The 12,500-nt window shown below is 47.3% G+C and overlaps 1 protein-coding gene across 4 annotated transcripts in view; it reads right to left on the bottom strand.

The window, feature by feature from the left end:
* Positions 1–12,500, bottom strand: part of pard3bb (par-3 family cell polarity regulator beta b) — a 563,164-nt gene that overhangs the window by 329,199 nt on the left and 221,465 nt on the right. For all 4 annotated transcript variants that reach the window (XM_082969211.1, XM_082969213.1, XM_082969212.1 and 1 more), the window contains 2 exons: positions 11,470–11,658; positions 7,031–7,198 (listed from right to left, as the gene is read on the bottom strand). In XM_082969211.1, coding sequence (XP_082825337.1) covers positions 7,031–7,198; positions 11,470–11,658 — 357 coding nt within the window. The remainder of the gene's footprint in view (positions 1–7,030; positions 7,199–11,469; positions 11,659–12,500) is intronic.

The following is a 12,500-nucleotide window of genomic DNA, read 5'->3' as shown; positions in this document are numbered from 1 at the left end:
TCTGAGTAGGCCTCCATCTCTATAGACCACACTAGGCTCTGAGTAGGCCTAGCCTCCATCTCTATAGACCACACTAGGCTCTGAGTAGGCCTCCATCTCTATAGACCACACTAGGCTCTGAGTAGGCCTAGCCTCCATCTCTATAGACCACACTAGGCTCTGAGTAGGCCTAGCCTCCATCTCTATAGACCACACTAGGCTCTGAGTAGGCCTCCATCTCTATAGACCACACTAGGCTCTGAGTAGGCCTCCATCTCTATAGACCACACTAGGCTCTGAGTAGGCCTCCATCTCTATAGACCACACTAGGCTCTGAGTAGGCCTCCATCTCTATAGACCACACTAGGCTCTGAGTAGGCCTCCATCTCTATAGACCACACTAGGCTCTGAGTAGGCCTCCATCTCTATAGACCACACTAGGCTCTGAGTAGACCTCCATCTCTATAGACCACACTAGGCTCTGAGTAGGCCTAACCTCCATCTCTATAGACCACACTAGGCTCTGAGTAGGCCTCCATCTCTATAGACCACACTAGGCTCTGAGTAGGCCTCCATCTCTATAGATCACACTAGGCTCTGAGTAGGCCTCCATCTCTATAGACCACACTAGGCTCTGAGTAGGCCTCCATCTCTATAGACCACACTAGGCTCTGAGTAGGCCCTAGCCTCCATCTCTATAGACCACACTAGGCTCTGAGTAGGACCTCCATCTCTATAGACCACACTAGGCTCTGAGTAGGCCTCCATCTCTATAGACCACACTAGGCTCTGAGTAGACCTCCATCTCTATAGACCACACTAGGCTCTGAGTAGGCCTAGCCTCCATCTCTATAGACCACACTAGGCTCTGAGTAGGCCTCTATCTCTATAGACCACACTAGGCTCTGAGTAGACCTCCATCTCTATAGACCACACTAGGCTCTGAGTAGGCCTATCCTCCATCTCTATAGACCACACTAGGCTCTGAGTAGGCCTCTATCTCTATAGACCACACTAGGCTCTGAGTAGGCCTCCATCTCTATAGACCACACTAGGCTCTGAGTAGGCCTAGCCTCCATCTCTATAGACCACACTAGGCTCTGAGTAGACCTCCATCTCTATAGACCACACTAGGCTCTGAGTAGGCCTCCATCTCTATAGACCATACTAGGCTCTGAGTAGACCTCCATCTCTATAGACCACACTAGGCTCTGAGTAGGCCTAGCCTCCATCTCTATAGACCACACTAGGCTCTGAGTAGGCCTCTATCTCTATAGACCACACTAGGCTCTGAGTAGGCCTCTATCTCTATAGACCACACTAGGCTCTGAGTAGACCTCCATCTCTATAGACCACACTAGGCTCTGAGTAGGCCTAGCCTCCATCTCTATAGACCACACTAGGCTCTGAGTAGGCCTAGCCTCTATCTCTATAGACCACACTAGGCTCTGAGTAGGCCTCCATCTCTATAGACCACACTAGGCTCTGAGTAGGCCTCCATCTCTATAGACCACACTAGGCTCTGAGTAGGCCTAGCCTCCATCTCTATAGACCACACTAGGCTCTGAGTAGGCCTCCATCTCTATAGACCACACTAGGCTCTGAGTAGGCCTCCATCTCTATAGACCACACTAGGCTCTGAGTAGACCTCCATCTCTATAGACCACACTAGGCTCTGAGTAGGCCTCCATCTCTATAGACCACACTAGGCTCTGAGTAGGCCTCCATCTCTATAGACCACACTAGGCTCTGAGTAGGCCTCCATCTCTATAGACCACACTAGGCTCTGAGTAGGCCTCCATCTCTATAGACCACACTAGGCTCTGAGTAGGCCTCCATCTCTATAGACCACACTAGGCTCTGAGTAGACCTCCATCTCTATAGACCACACTAGGCTCTGAGTAGACCTCCATCTCTATAGACCACACTAGGCTCTGAGTAGACCTCCATCTCTATAGACCACACTAGGCTCTGAGTAGACCTCCATCTCTATAGACCACACTAGGCTCTGAGTAGGCCTCCATCTCTATAGACCACACTAGGCTCTGAGTAGGCCTCCATCTCTATAGACCACACTAGGCTCTGAGTAGGCCTAACCTCCATCTCTATAGACCACACTGGGCTCTGAGTAGGCCTCCATCTCTATGGAGCGTCTCACTACAGACTGTGTCTCATCCAACAATTCACCATGGCAACATCACCGCCTGGACCAACACACAACCAACCATCCACAGAGAAAATCAGAGAGAGAGAGAGAGAGAGAGAAACAGAAAGAGGGAGGGAGAGAGAGAGAGGGAGAAATACAGATACAGAAAGAGGGAGGGAGAGAGAGGGGGAGAAATACAGATACAGAAAGAGGGAGGGAGAGAGAGAGGGGAGAACAGAAGAGGGAGAGAGGGGGGAGAAACAGATACAGAAAGAGGGGGGAGAGAGGGGGAGAAACAGAAAGAGGGAGGGAGAGAGAGGGGGAGAAACAGATACAGAAAGAGGGAGGGAGAGAGAGAGGGGAGAAACAGAAAGAGGGAGAGAGAGGGGGAGAAACAGATACAGAAAGAGGGAGGGAGAGAGAGGGGGAGAAACAGAAAGAGGGAGGGAGAGAGAGGGGGAGAAACAGATACAGAAAGAGGGAGGGAGAGAGAGGGGGAGAAACAGATACAGAAAGAGGGAGGGAGAGAGAGGGGGAGAAACAGAAAGAGGGAGGGAGAGAGAGGGGGAGAAACAGATACAGAAAGAGGGAGGGAGAGAGGGGGGGAGAAACAGATACAGAAAGAGGGAGGGAGAGAGAGAGGGGAGAAACAGAAAGAGGGAGAGAGAGGGGGAGAAACAGAAAGAGGGAGAGAGAGAGGGGGAGAAACAGATACAGAAAGAGGGAGGAGAGAGGGGGAGAGGGGGAGAATACAGATACAGAAAGAGGGAGAGAGAGAGGGGGAGAAACAGAAAGAGGGAGAGAGAGGGGGAGAAACAGAAAGAGGGAGAGAGAGAGGGGGAGAAACAGAAAGAGGGAGAGAGAGAGGGGGAGAAACAGAAAGAGGGAGAGAGAGGGGGGAGAACAGAAGAGGGAGGGAGAGGGGGGAGAAACAGAAAGAGGGAGGGAGAGAGAGAGGGGAGAAACAGAAAGAGGGAGGGAGAGGGGGGAGAAACAGAAAGAGGGAGAGAGAGAGAGGGGGAGATACAGAAAGAGGGAGGGAGAGAGAGGGGGAGAAACAGAAAGAAAGAGATGTCCACAACACAAAGAGGACAATGTCCTCCCATCATCCCCCTTTCTGCCGCCCTCGGCCCATTGGCTGAAATGGCGACCCCCCCCCTCACCCCAACCCCAGTCAGTCACAGACCATAAAACATAATGAACATGAATCTGTATGGAAACAATAAGAGCCAGGCAGTGAGGGTCCAACCCGACCCTTCTACCAACCCGTACCCACACATATCCCAGTCTGCAATTCACCACAATGAGTGGCAATAACCATACAATCGGCAGGGGGTGTGTATGGGGGGGGGGGGATATCCAGTTCATCGTTAGTGACAGAAACAGACTCCAATGAGAGCATTCTCCCCCACCAACAAGGCTGCAGCGCTGTAATACCTGTGGTACTCCAAAACGGACGGACCATCAATCTCCGACGAAGCCAGAGCCAGCCCTGAACAGCAGAACTGTAGGACGAGGAACGGTCCATTGTCCAGTCCCATTACATGTCGGTTTGGACCACGCGGAGACGTGGTAAAATCCTGCAGTGTGTCATGGTGTCGTAGAGACGTACAGAAGGAGACTTCATGGTGATCGTACGGTCTCGATGTCTGTCTCCAGCAGACGAACAGGAGAGGCAGGGCTGAGCATGGCTGGACAGTATTCCTACACAGTGCCTTTCTGGGAAGTCTTCATACCCCTTTGACTTAGTCCAAATATTGCTGCGTTACCGGCTGAATTCAAAATGGATGGAATAGATTTGCTTTCGTACCCGTCTACACACAATATCCCATGATGACAAAGTGAAAACATGTTTTTAGTCATTTATGCAAATGTTTTAAAACATGAAATACAGAAATCTTATTTACGTAAGTATTCAAACCCGTAAGTAAATACTTTGTAGAAGCACCTTTGGCAGTGATTACAGCTGTGAGTCTTTCTGGGTAAGTCTCTAAGAGGGAATACAGCTGTGAGTCTTTCTGGGTAAGTCTCTAAGAGCGATTACAGCTGTGAGTCTTTCTGGGTAAGTCTCTGAGAGTGATTACAGCTGTGAGTCTTTCTGGGTAAGTCTCTAAGAGCGATTACAGCTGTGAGTCTTTCTGGGTAAGTCTCTGAGAGTGATTACAGCTGTGAGTCTTTCTGGGTAAGTCTCTAAGAGCGATTACAGCTGTGAGTCTTTCTGGGTAAGTCTCTGAGAGCGATTACAGCCGTGAGTCTTTCTGGGTAAGTCTCTAAGAGCTGTGAGTCTTTCTGGGTAAGTCTCTAAGAGCGATTACAGCTGTGAGTCTTTCTGGGTAAGTCTCTGAGAGTGATTACAGCTGTGAGTCTTTCTGGGTAAGTCTCTAAGAGTGATTACAGCTGTGAGTCTTTCTGGGTAAGTCTCTGAGAGTGATTACAGCTGTGAGTCTTTCTGGGTAAGTCTCTGAGAGTGATTACAGCTGTGAGTCTTTCTGGGTAAGTCTCTAAGAGCGATTACAGCTGTGAGTCTTTCTGGGTAAGTCTCTGAGAGTGATTACAGCTGTGAGTCTTTCTGGGTAAGTCTCTAAGAGCGATTACAGCTGTGAGGCTTTCTGGGTCCAAGGCTGGGCCTGGGGCTCAAGAGCGTCGCTGTGGTCCGGGAGCCGAGGGCGCTGTGAGGCATTCGGGTGCCAAGCCCACTCTGTGGCCGCCCATTATTCTTTTATAAATTCTTCAAGCTCTGTCAAATTGGTCGTTGATCATTGCTAGTCAACCATTTTCAAGTCTTGCCATAGATTTTAAAGTAGATTTAAGTCCGAACTGTAACTCGGTCATTCAGGAACATTCCCTGTCTTCTTGGTAAACATCTCCAGTGTATATTTGGTCCTTGTATTTTAGGTTTATTGTCCTGCTGAAAGGTGAATTCATCTCCCAGTGTCTGGTGGAAAGCAGACTGAACCAGGGTTTCATCTAGGATGTTGCCTGTGCTTAGCTCCATTCCTGTTTATCTTTTTATCCTGAAAAACTCCCCAGTCCTTAACAACTACAAGCAGACCCATAACGTGTGTGTGTGTGTTTCTGTGTGTGCGTGTGTGTGTGTGTGTGTGTGTGTGTGTGTGTGTGTGTGTGTGTGTGTGTGTGTGTGTGTGTGTGTGTGTGTGTGTGTGTGTGCGTGCGTGCGTGTGTGCGTGTGTGTGTGTGTGTGTGTGTGTGTGTGTGTGTGTGCGTGCGTGTGTGTGTGTGCGTGCGTGTGTCAGTCACCAGATCTCAACCCAATTGAACCCTTATGGAATATTCTGGAGAGGCTCCTGAGACGGTGTTTTCTACCACCGTCGACAAAACACCAAAATGATTTAATTTATCATTAGAAGAACGGAGTCACATCCCTCCAATAGAGTTCCAGACACTAGTAGAATCTATGCCAAGGTGGAATGAAGCTGTTCTGATTGGTGGAGGCTCAACGCCCTATTAAAACACTTTATGTTGGTGTTGCCTTTACTTTGGCAGTGACCTGTAAATAGCATATACTACCCTGCAGCCCGAATACTATTACAAATAGAGTTGTATTGAATTGAATTGAGATATCTGGACCAGGGCTGTTATAACCAGGTGTACCTGGGTGTTCAGTACCAGGGCCCAGAGCACCTGTTGAGTGTACTGTGTGACTGTAGTACCTGTGTGACTGTAGTACCTGTGTGACTGTACTACCTGTGTGACTGTAGTACCTGTGTGACTGTAGTACCTGTGTGACTGTACTACCTGTGTGACTGTAGTACCTGTGTGACTGTAGTACCTGTGTGACTGTAGTACCTGTGTGACTGTACTACCTGTGTGACTGTAGTACCTGTGTGACTGTAGTACCTGTGTGACTGTAGTACCTGTGTGACTGTAGTACCTGTGTGACTGTACTACCTGTGTGACTGTAGTACCTGTGTGACTGTAGTACCTGTGTGACTGTAGTACCTGTGTGACTGTAGTACCTGTGTGACTGTACTACCTGTGTGACTGTAGTACCTGTGTGACTGTACTACCTGTGTGACTGTAGTACCTGTGTGACTGTAGTACCTGTGTGACTGTACTACCTGTGTGACTGTAGTACCTGTGTGACTGTAGTACCTGTGTGACTGTAGTACCTGTGTGACTGTAGTACCTGTGTGACTGTAGTACCTGTGTGACTGTAGTACCTGTGTGACTGTAGTACCTGTGTGACTGTACTACCTGTGTGACTGTAGTACCTGTGTGACTGTAGTACCTGTGTGACTGTAGTACCTGGGTGAATGTACTACCTGGGTGAATGTACTACCTGTGTGACTGTACTACCTGTGTGACTGTACTACCTGTGTGACTGTACCTGTGTGACTGTACTACCTGTGTGACTGTACTACCTGTGTGACTGTACTACCTGTGTGACTGTAGTACCTGTGTGACTTTACTACCTGTGTGACTGTACTACCTGGGTGACTGTAGTACCTGGGTGACTGTAGTACCTGTGTGACTGTACTACCTGTGTGACTTTACTACCTGTGTGACTGTACTACCTGGGTGACTGTAGTACCTGGGTGACTGTAGTACCTGTGTGACTGTAGTACCTGGGTGACTGTAGTACCTGTGTGACTGTAGTACCTGTGTGACTGTAGTACCTGTGTGACTGTAGTACCTGGGTGACTGTACTACCTGGGTGACTGTAGTACCTGTGTGACTGTAGTACCTGTGTGACTGTAGTACCTGGGTGACTGTAGTACCTGGGTGACTGTAGTACCTGTGTGACTGTAGTACCTGGGTGACTGTACTACCTGGGTGACTGTAGTACCTGTGTGACTGTAGTACCTGTGTGACTGTAGTACCTGGGTGACTGTACTACCTGGGTGACTGTAGTACCTGTGTGACTGTACCAGGTGTATAACTAACCTCTGATTTGACCAGGGCTCGTAGCACCACCAGCTGTATCATGCCTCTCAGATTCCCCTCCATGGACATGGATCTCCTCAGGGTCTCCATGGCTTCATGGTTCGACTTCCCCAGTAGAGACTCTCCGTTCACCGCTATCAGCTGGTCGTTGCCACGCAGATGACCGTCCTACAGGAGAGACACACAATTCAATCAATCAATCAATCAATCAATCAGTGAATCAGTCAATCAATCAATCAATCAGTCGATCAACCAATCAATAAGTCAGTCAATTAATGCTGGTTTCATGTACAGTAAAACACCACAGCTTTTTAAGAAAGCAGACTGCTATTCTAGAGATATTTTTCTGAGAATTGAAGTGTATGGTAGCCAAGCTGAGGTGAGCCCGAGGGGAGAGAGGTCTTCCTCCCTGCCAGCCAGACTCTCTGCTACACTGTGTTGGTGTGTTTACGGACGTATTCAATCGCTCCCTATCCCAATCTGTTGCCCCCACATGCTTCAAGATGGCTACCGTTGTGCCTTCTTGGGTACAGGAAGACAAAGGTAACTGAACTAAATAACTATCGCCCCGTAGCACTCACTTCTGTCATCATGAAGTGCTTTTGAGAGACTAGTCAAGGATCATATCACCTCTACCTTACCGGTCACCCTAGACCCACTTCAGTTTGCTTACCGACCCAATAGGTCCACAGACGACGCAATCGCCATCACACTGCACACTGCCCTATCCCATCTGGAAGAGGAGGAATACGTATGTGAGAATGCTGTTCATCGACTACAGCTCAGCATTCAACACCATAGTACCCTCCAAACTCGTCATTAAGCTCGAGACCCTGGGTCTCGACCCCGCCCTGTGTAATTGGGTCCTGGACTTCCTGACGGGCCGCCCCCAGGTGGTGAGGGTAGGAAACAACCTCTCCTCTTCACTGATCCTCAACACAGGGGTCCCACAAGGGTGCGTTCTCAGCCCCCTCCTGTACTCCCTGTTCACCCACGACTGCGTGGCCATGCACGCCTCCAGCTCAATCATCAAGTTTGCAGACGACACTACAGTAGTAGGCTTGATTACCATCAACGATGAGACGGCCTACAGGGAGGAGGTGAGGGCCCTGGTGGAGAGACGGCCTACAGGGAGGAGGTGAGGGGCCCAGGCGGAGAGACGGCCTACAGGGAGGAGGTGAGGGCCCTCGGAGTGTGGTGTCAGGAAAACAACCTCTCACTCAATGTCAACAAAACAAAGGAGATGATCGTGGACTTCAGGAAACAGCATTACTCATCTCATGTGTATATACTGTATTTCATCTACTGCACCTTGCTTATGCCGCTCGGCCATCGCTCATCCATATACTTACATGTACATATTCTCATTCACCCCTTTTGATTTGTGTGTACTTAGATTTTAGTCATTTAGCAGACGCTCTTATTCAGAGCGACTTACAGTAGTGAATGCATACATTTCATACATTTTTTTCTCCGTGCTGGTCCCCCCGTGGGAATCGAACCCACAACCCTGGCGTTGCAAACACCATGCTCTACCAACTGAGCCACACGGGACCATGTATTAGGTAGTTGTTGTGAAATTGTTAGATATTACTTGTTAGATATTACTGCATTGTCGGAACTAGAAACACAAGCATTTCGCTACACTCGCATCAACATCTGCTAAACCATGTGACCAATAAAATGTGATTTTATTTGATCTGTTTTGGAATGATAGAAAGCTCAGATCTCCTTCCCTTATCACCCTGGCCGTAACACTGCTCTCTCCTCACGACAGTTGAAATGAGAACAGTTTGGTACGACTGGAATAAATACAGCCCTGAACATATGATGTCATAGCCCTCTAAACACCTGTAGCAGGTATGTGATTATGTAAGCTCTGAATACCATAACCTACGTAGCTATCTGATCTGTAACATTATAGCCTACGTAGCTATCTGATCTGTAACATTATAGCCTACGTAGCTATCTGATCTGTACATTATAACCTACATAGCTATCTGATCTGTACGTTATAACCTACGTAGCTATATGATCTCTGATATGTACATTATAACCTACGTAGCTATATGATCTGTACATTATAACCTACGTAGCTATCTGATCTGTACATTATAACCTACGTAGCTATCTGATCTGTACATTATAACCTACGTAGCTATCTGATCTGTAACATTATAGCTTACGTAGCTATCTGATCTGTACATTATAACCTACGTAGCTATCTGATCTGTACGTTATAACCTACGTAGCTATATGATCTCTGATATGTACATTATAACCTACGTAGCTATATGATCTGTACATTATAACCTACGTAGCTATCTGATCTGTAACATTATAACCTACGTAGCTATCTGATCTGTACATTATAACCTACGTAGCTATCTGATCTGTACATTATAACCTACGTAGCTATCTGATCTGTACATTATATCCTACGTAGCTATCTGATCTGTACATTATAACCCACGTAGCTATCTGATCTGTACATTATAACCTACGTAGCTATATGATCTGTACATTATAACCTACGTAGCTATCTGATCTGTAACATTATAACCTACGTAGCTATATGATCTGTACATTATAACCTACGTAGCTATCTGATCTGTACATTATAACCTACGTAGCTATCTGATCTGTACATTATAACCTATGTAGCTATCTGATCTGTACATTATAGCCTACGTAGCTATCTGATCTGTACATTATAACCTACGTAGCTATATGATCTGTACATTATAACCTACGTAGCTATCTGATCTGTACATTATAACCTACGTAGCTATCTGATCTGTACATTATAACCTACGTAGGAGATGCGAGGGATAAAGAGCAGCAGTATTTGGACAACATCCCGATTTCCCAGGTGTTACGCCTTGATCACACTGACAGTGCCACTGCATTTTGGTAAACCAGAAGTAAATTCATTTCCAATGAAACTTTATCGAACGCATGAGTCAAACTGTATGTGTAGACGGCTTGATAGAAATGTTTTATTTTTATCCGTTATTTTACCAGGTCAGTTGACTGAGAACACGTTCTCATTTAGAGCAACGACCTGGAGAATAGTTACAGGTGAGAGGAGGAGGGGGATGAATGAGCCAATTGGAAGCTGGGGATGATTAGGTGGCCGTGATGGTTTGAGGGACAGATTGGGAATTTAGCCAGGACACCGGGGTTAACACCCCGACTCTTACGATAAGTACCATGGGATCTATAGTGACCACAGAGAGTCAGGACACCGGGGTTAACACCCCGACTCTTACGATAAGTACCATGGGATCTATAGTGACCACAGAGAGTCAGGACACCGGGGTTAACACCCGACTCTTACGATAAGTACCATGGGATCTATAGTGACCACAGAGAGTCAGGACACCGGGGTTAACACCCCGACTCTTACGATAAGTACCATGGGATCTATAGTGACCACAGAGAGTCAGGACACCGGGGTTAACACCCCGACTCTTACGATAAGTACCATGGGATCTATAGTGACCACAGAGAGAGTCAGGACACCGGGGTTAACACCCCGACTCTTACGATAAGTACCATGGGATCTATAGTGACCACAGAGAGTCAGGACACCGGGGTTAACACCCGACTCTTACGATAAGTACCATGGGATCTTTAGTGACCTCAGAGAGAGTCAGGACACCGGGGTTAACACCCCGACTCTTACGATAAGTACCATGTGATCTTTAATGATCACAGAGAGTCAGGACACCTGTTTAACGTCCCATCCGAAAGACAGCACCCTACACAGGGCAATGTCCCCAATCACTGCCCTGGGGCATTGGGGCCAATCACTGCCCTGGGGCATTGGGCCCAATCACAGCCCTGGGGCATTGGGCCCAATCACAGCCCTGGGGCATTGGGCCCAATCACTGCCCTGGGGCATTGGGCCCAATCACTGCCCTGAGGCATTGGGGCCAATCACAGCCCTGGGGCATTGGGGCCAATCACTGCCCTGGGGCATTGGGATATTGTTTTATTTTAGACCAGAGGAAAGAGTGCCTCCTACTGGCCCTCCAACACCACTTCCAGCAGCATCTGGTCTCCGATCCAGGGACCAGACCAGGACCAACCCTGCTTAGCGTCAGAAGTAAGAAATGGTAGCAGAAGGAGAATGTTGAACTGTTGTTGAACACGTAACCAGATGCTGCTACGTAAACATTATGCGCTATGACGCTACATGTGTGATCAAGACTTTACCAACGTTCACATTTTGGAAGGGGAGGGGACGTTCCACCGTTAACTTGTAAACAGACAGGTTGGAGCTCCTCGTTTCAGTTCCACTAGCGTGTTCTCTTCTCTTAACACGTACGGACCTAGAACTTACTGAAGCAGCTGACCAGTTGAGCAAGACTTTAGTCCTGGGTTTAATAAGTGAGATTAGCAACCGTCTAGATGACAGTGAACAGTAATAATACCTTGTACGCTGCTCCTCCATGGATGATGGACTTGATGAAGATGCCCAGGTCTTCTCCTGTCTCCCTGGACTTATTGCCCTTTAGGCTGATGCCTAGACCAGCGGACCCTGTGTCATTCAGAGGAACCTCAAACATCAGCTGCTCCTTCCCTTCCTCGGACAGCAGGACAGCACGTGCCTCCTCTTCCTTCTGAGAGAGAGAGAGAGGGGGAGAGAGAGAGAGAGAGAGAGAGAGAGAGAGAGAGAGAGAGAGAGAGAGAGAGAGAGAGAGAGAGAGAGAGAGAGAGAGAGAGAGAGAGAGAGAGAGAGAGAGAGAGCACAGGTTATAGATCAATTCCACTGGCAATTGATAATAATCCTAATATTATTTATTATTATATATTTATGTAGCTTTTTTCAAGGACTTAGAAAGGCTTCACCAATCAATAGGGAAAATAAAGATATTTTTTTTCTTTTCGAAACTAAAGTGAAGAATAACACAGGAAGTGAAGAATAACACAGGAAGTGAAGAATAACACAGGAAGTGAAAATAACAAAGGAAGTAAGGAATAAGGCTTATCAAGAAAGGGGAGAGGAGAAAGGAACATAGGACAGAGGGTGGACAGGTGAATTTATCTGGCCAGCAAATCACTCACAAAACGCATGTTGATATTACTATGGTAGAGAGAGAAATGTACAAGAATTGTATCGGCCTTCCCTGTGGCGCAGTTGGTACAGCATGGTGTTTGCAACGCCAGGGTTGTGGGTTTGATTCCCACGGGGGGCCATGTATGAAATGTATGTTTTCACTACTGTAAGTCTCTCTGGATAAGAGCGTCTGCTAAATGACTAAAATGTAAATGTTTATCAAGTGATTATTTCTTTACAAGCAGCACTAGGGTCATTTAAAAGCAGCAGTAGTAGTAGTATTAAGAGTAGTAGTATAAAGAGTAGTAAAATTATTATTAGTAGTAATAGTAGTAGTTGTAGTGGTAGTATAATTAGTAGTAGTCGTAGTAGTAGTAGTAGAATTAGTAGTAGTAGAATTAGTAG

The sequence above is a fragment of the Salmo salar genome, chromosome 25 (assembly GCF_965601325.2).
Source record: "Salmo salar chromosome 25, fSalSal1, whole genome shotgun sequence".
Taxonomy (NCBI): Eukaryota; Metazoa; Chordata; class Actinopteri; order Salmoniformes; family Salmonidae; genus Salmo; species Salmo salar.
Note: the sequence above shows the minus strand (reverse complement) of the source record. Positions and strands in the feature narration are given on the sequence as shown.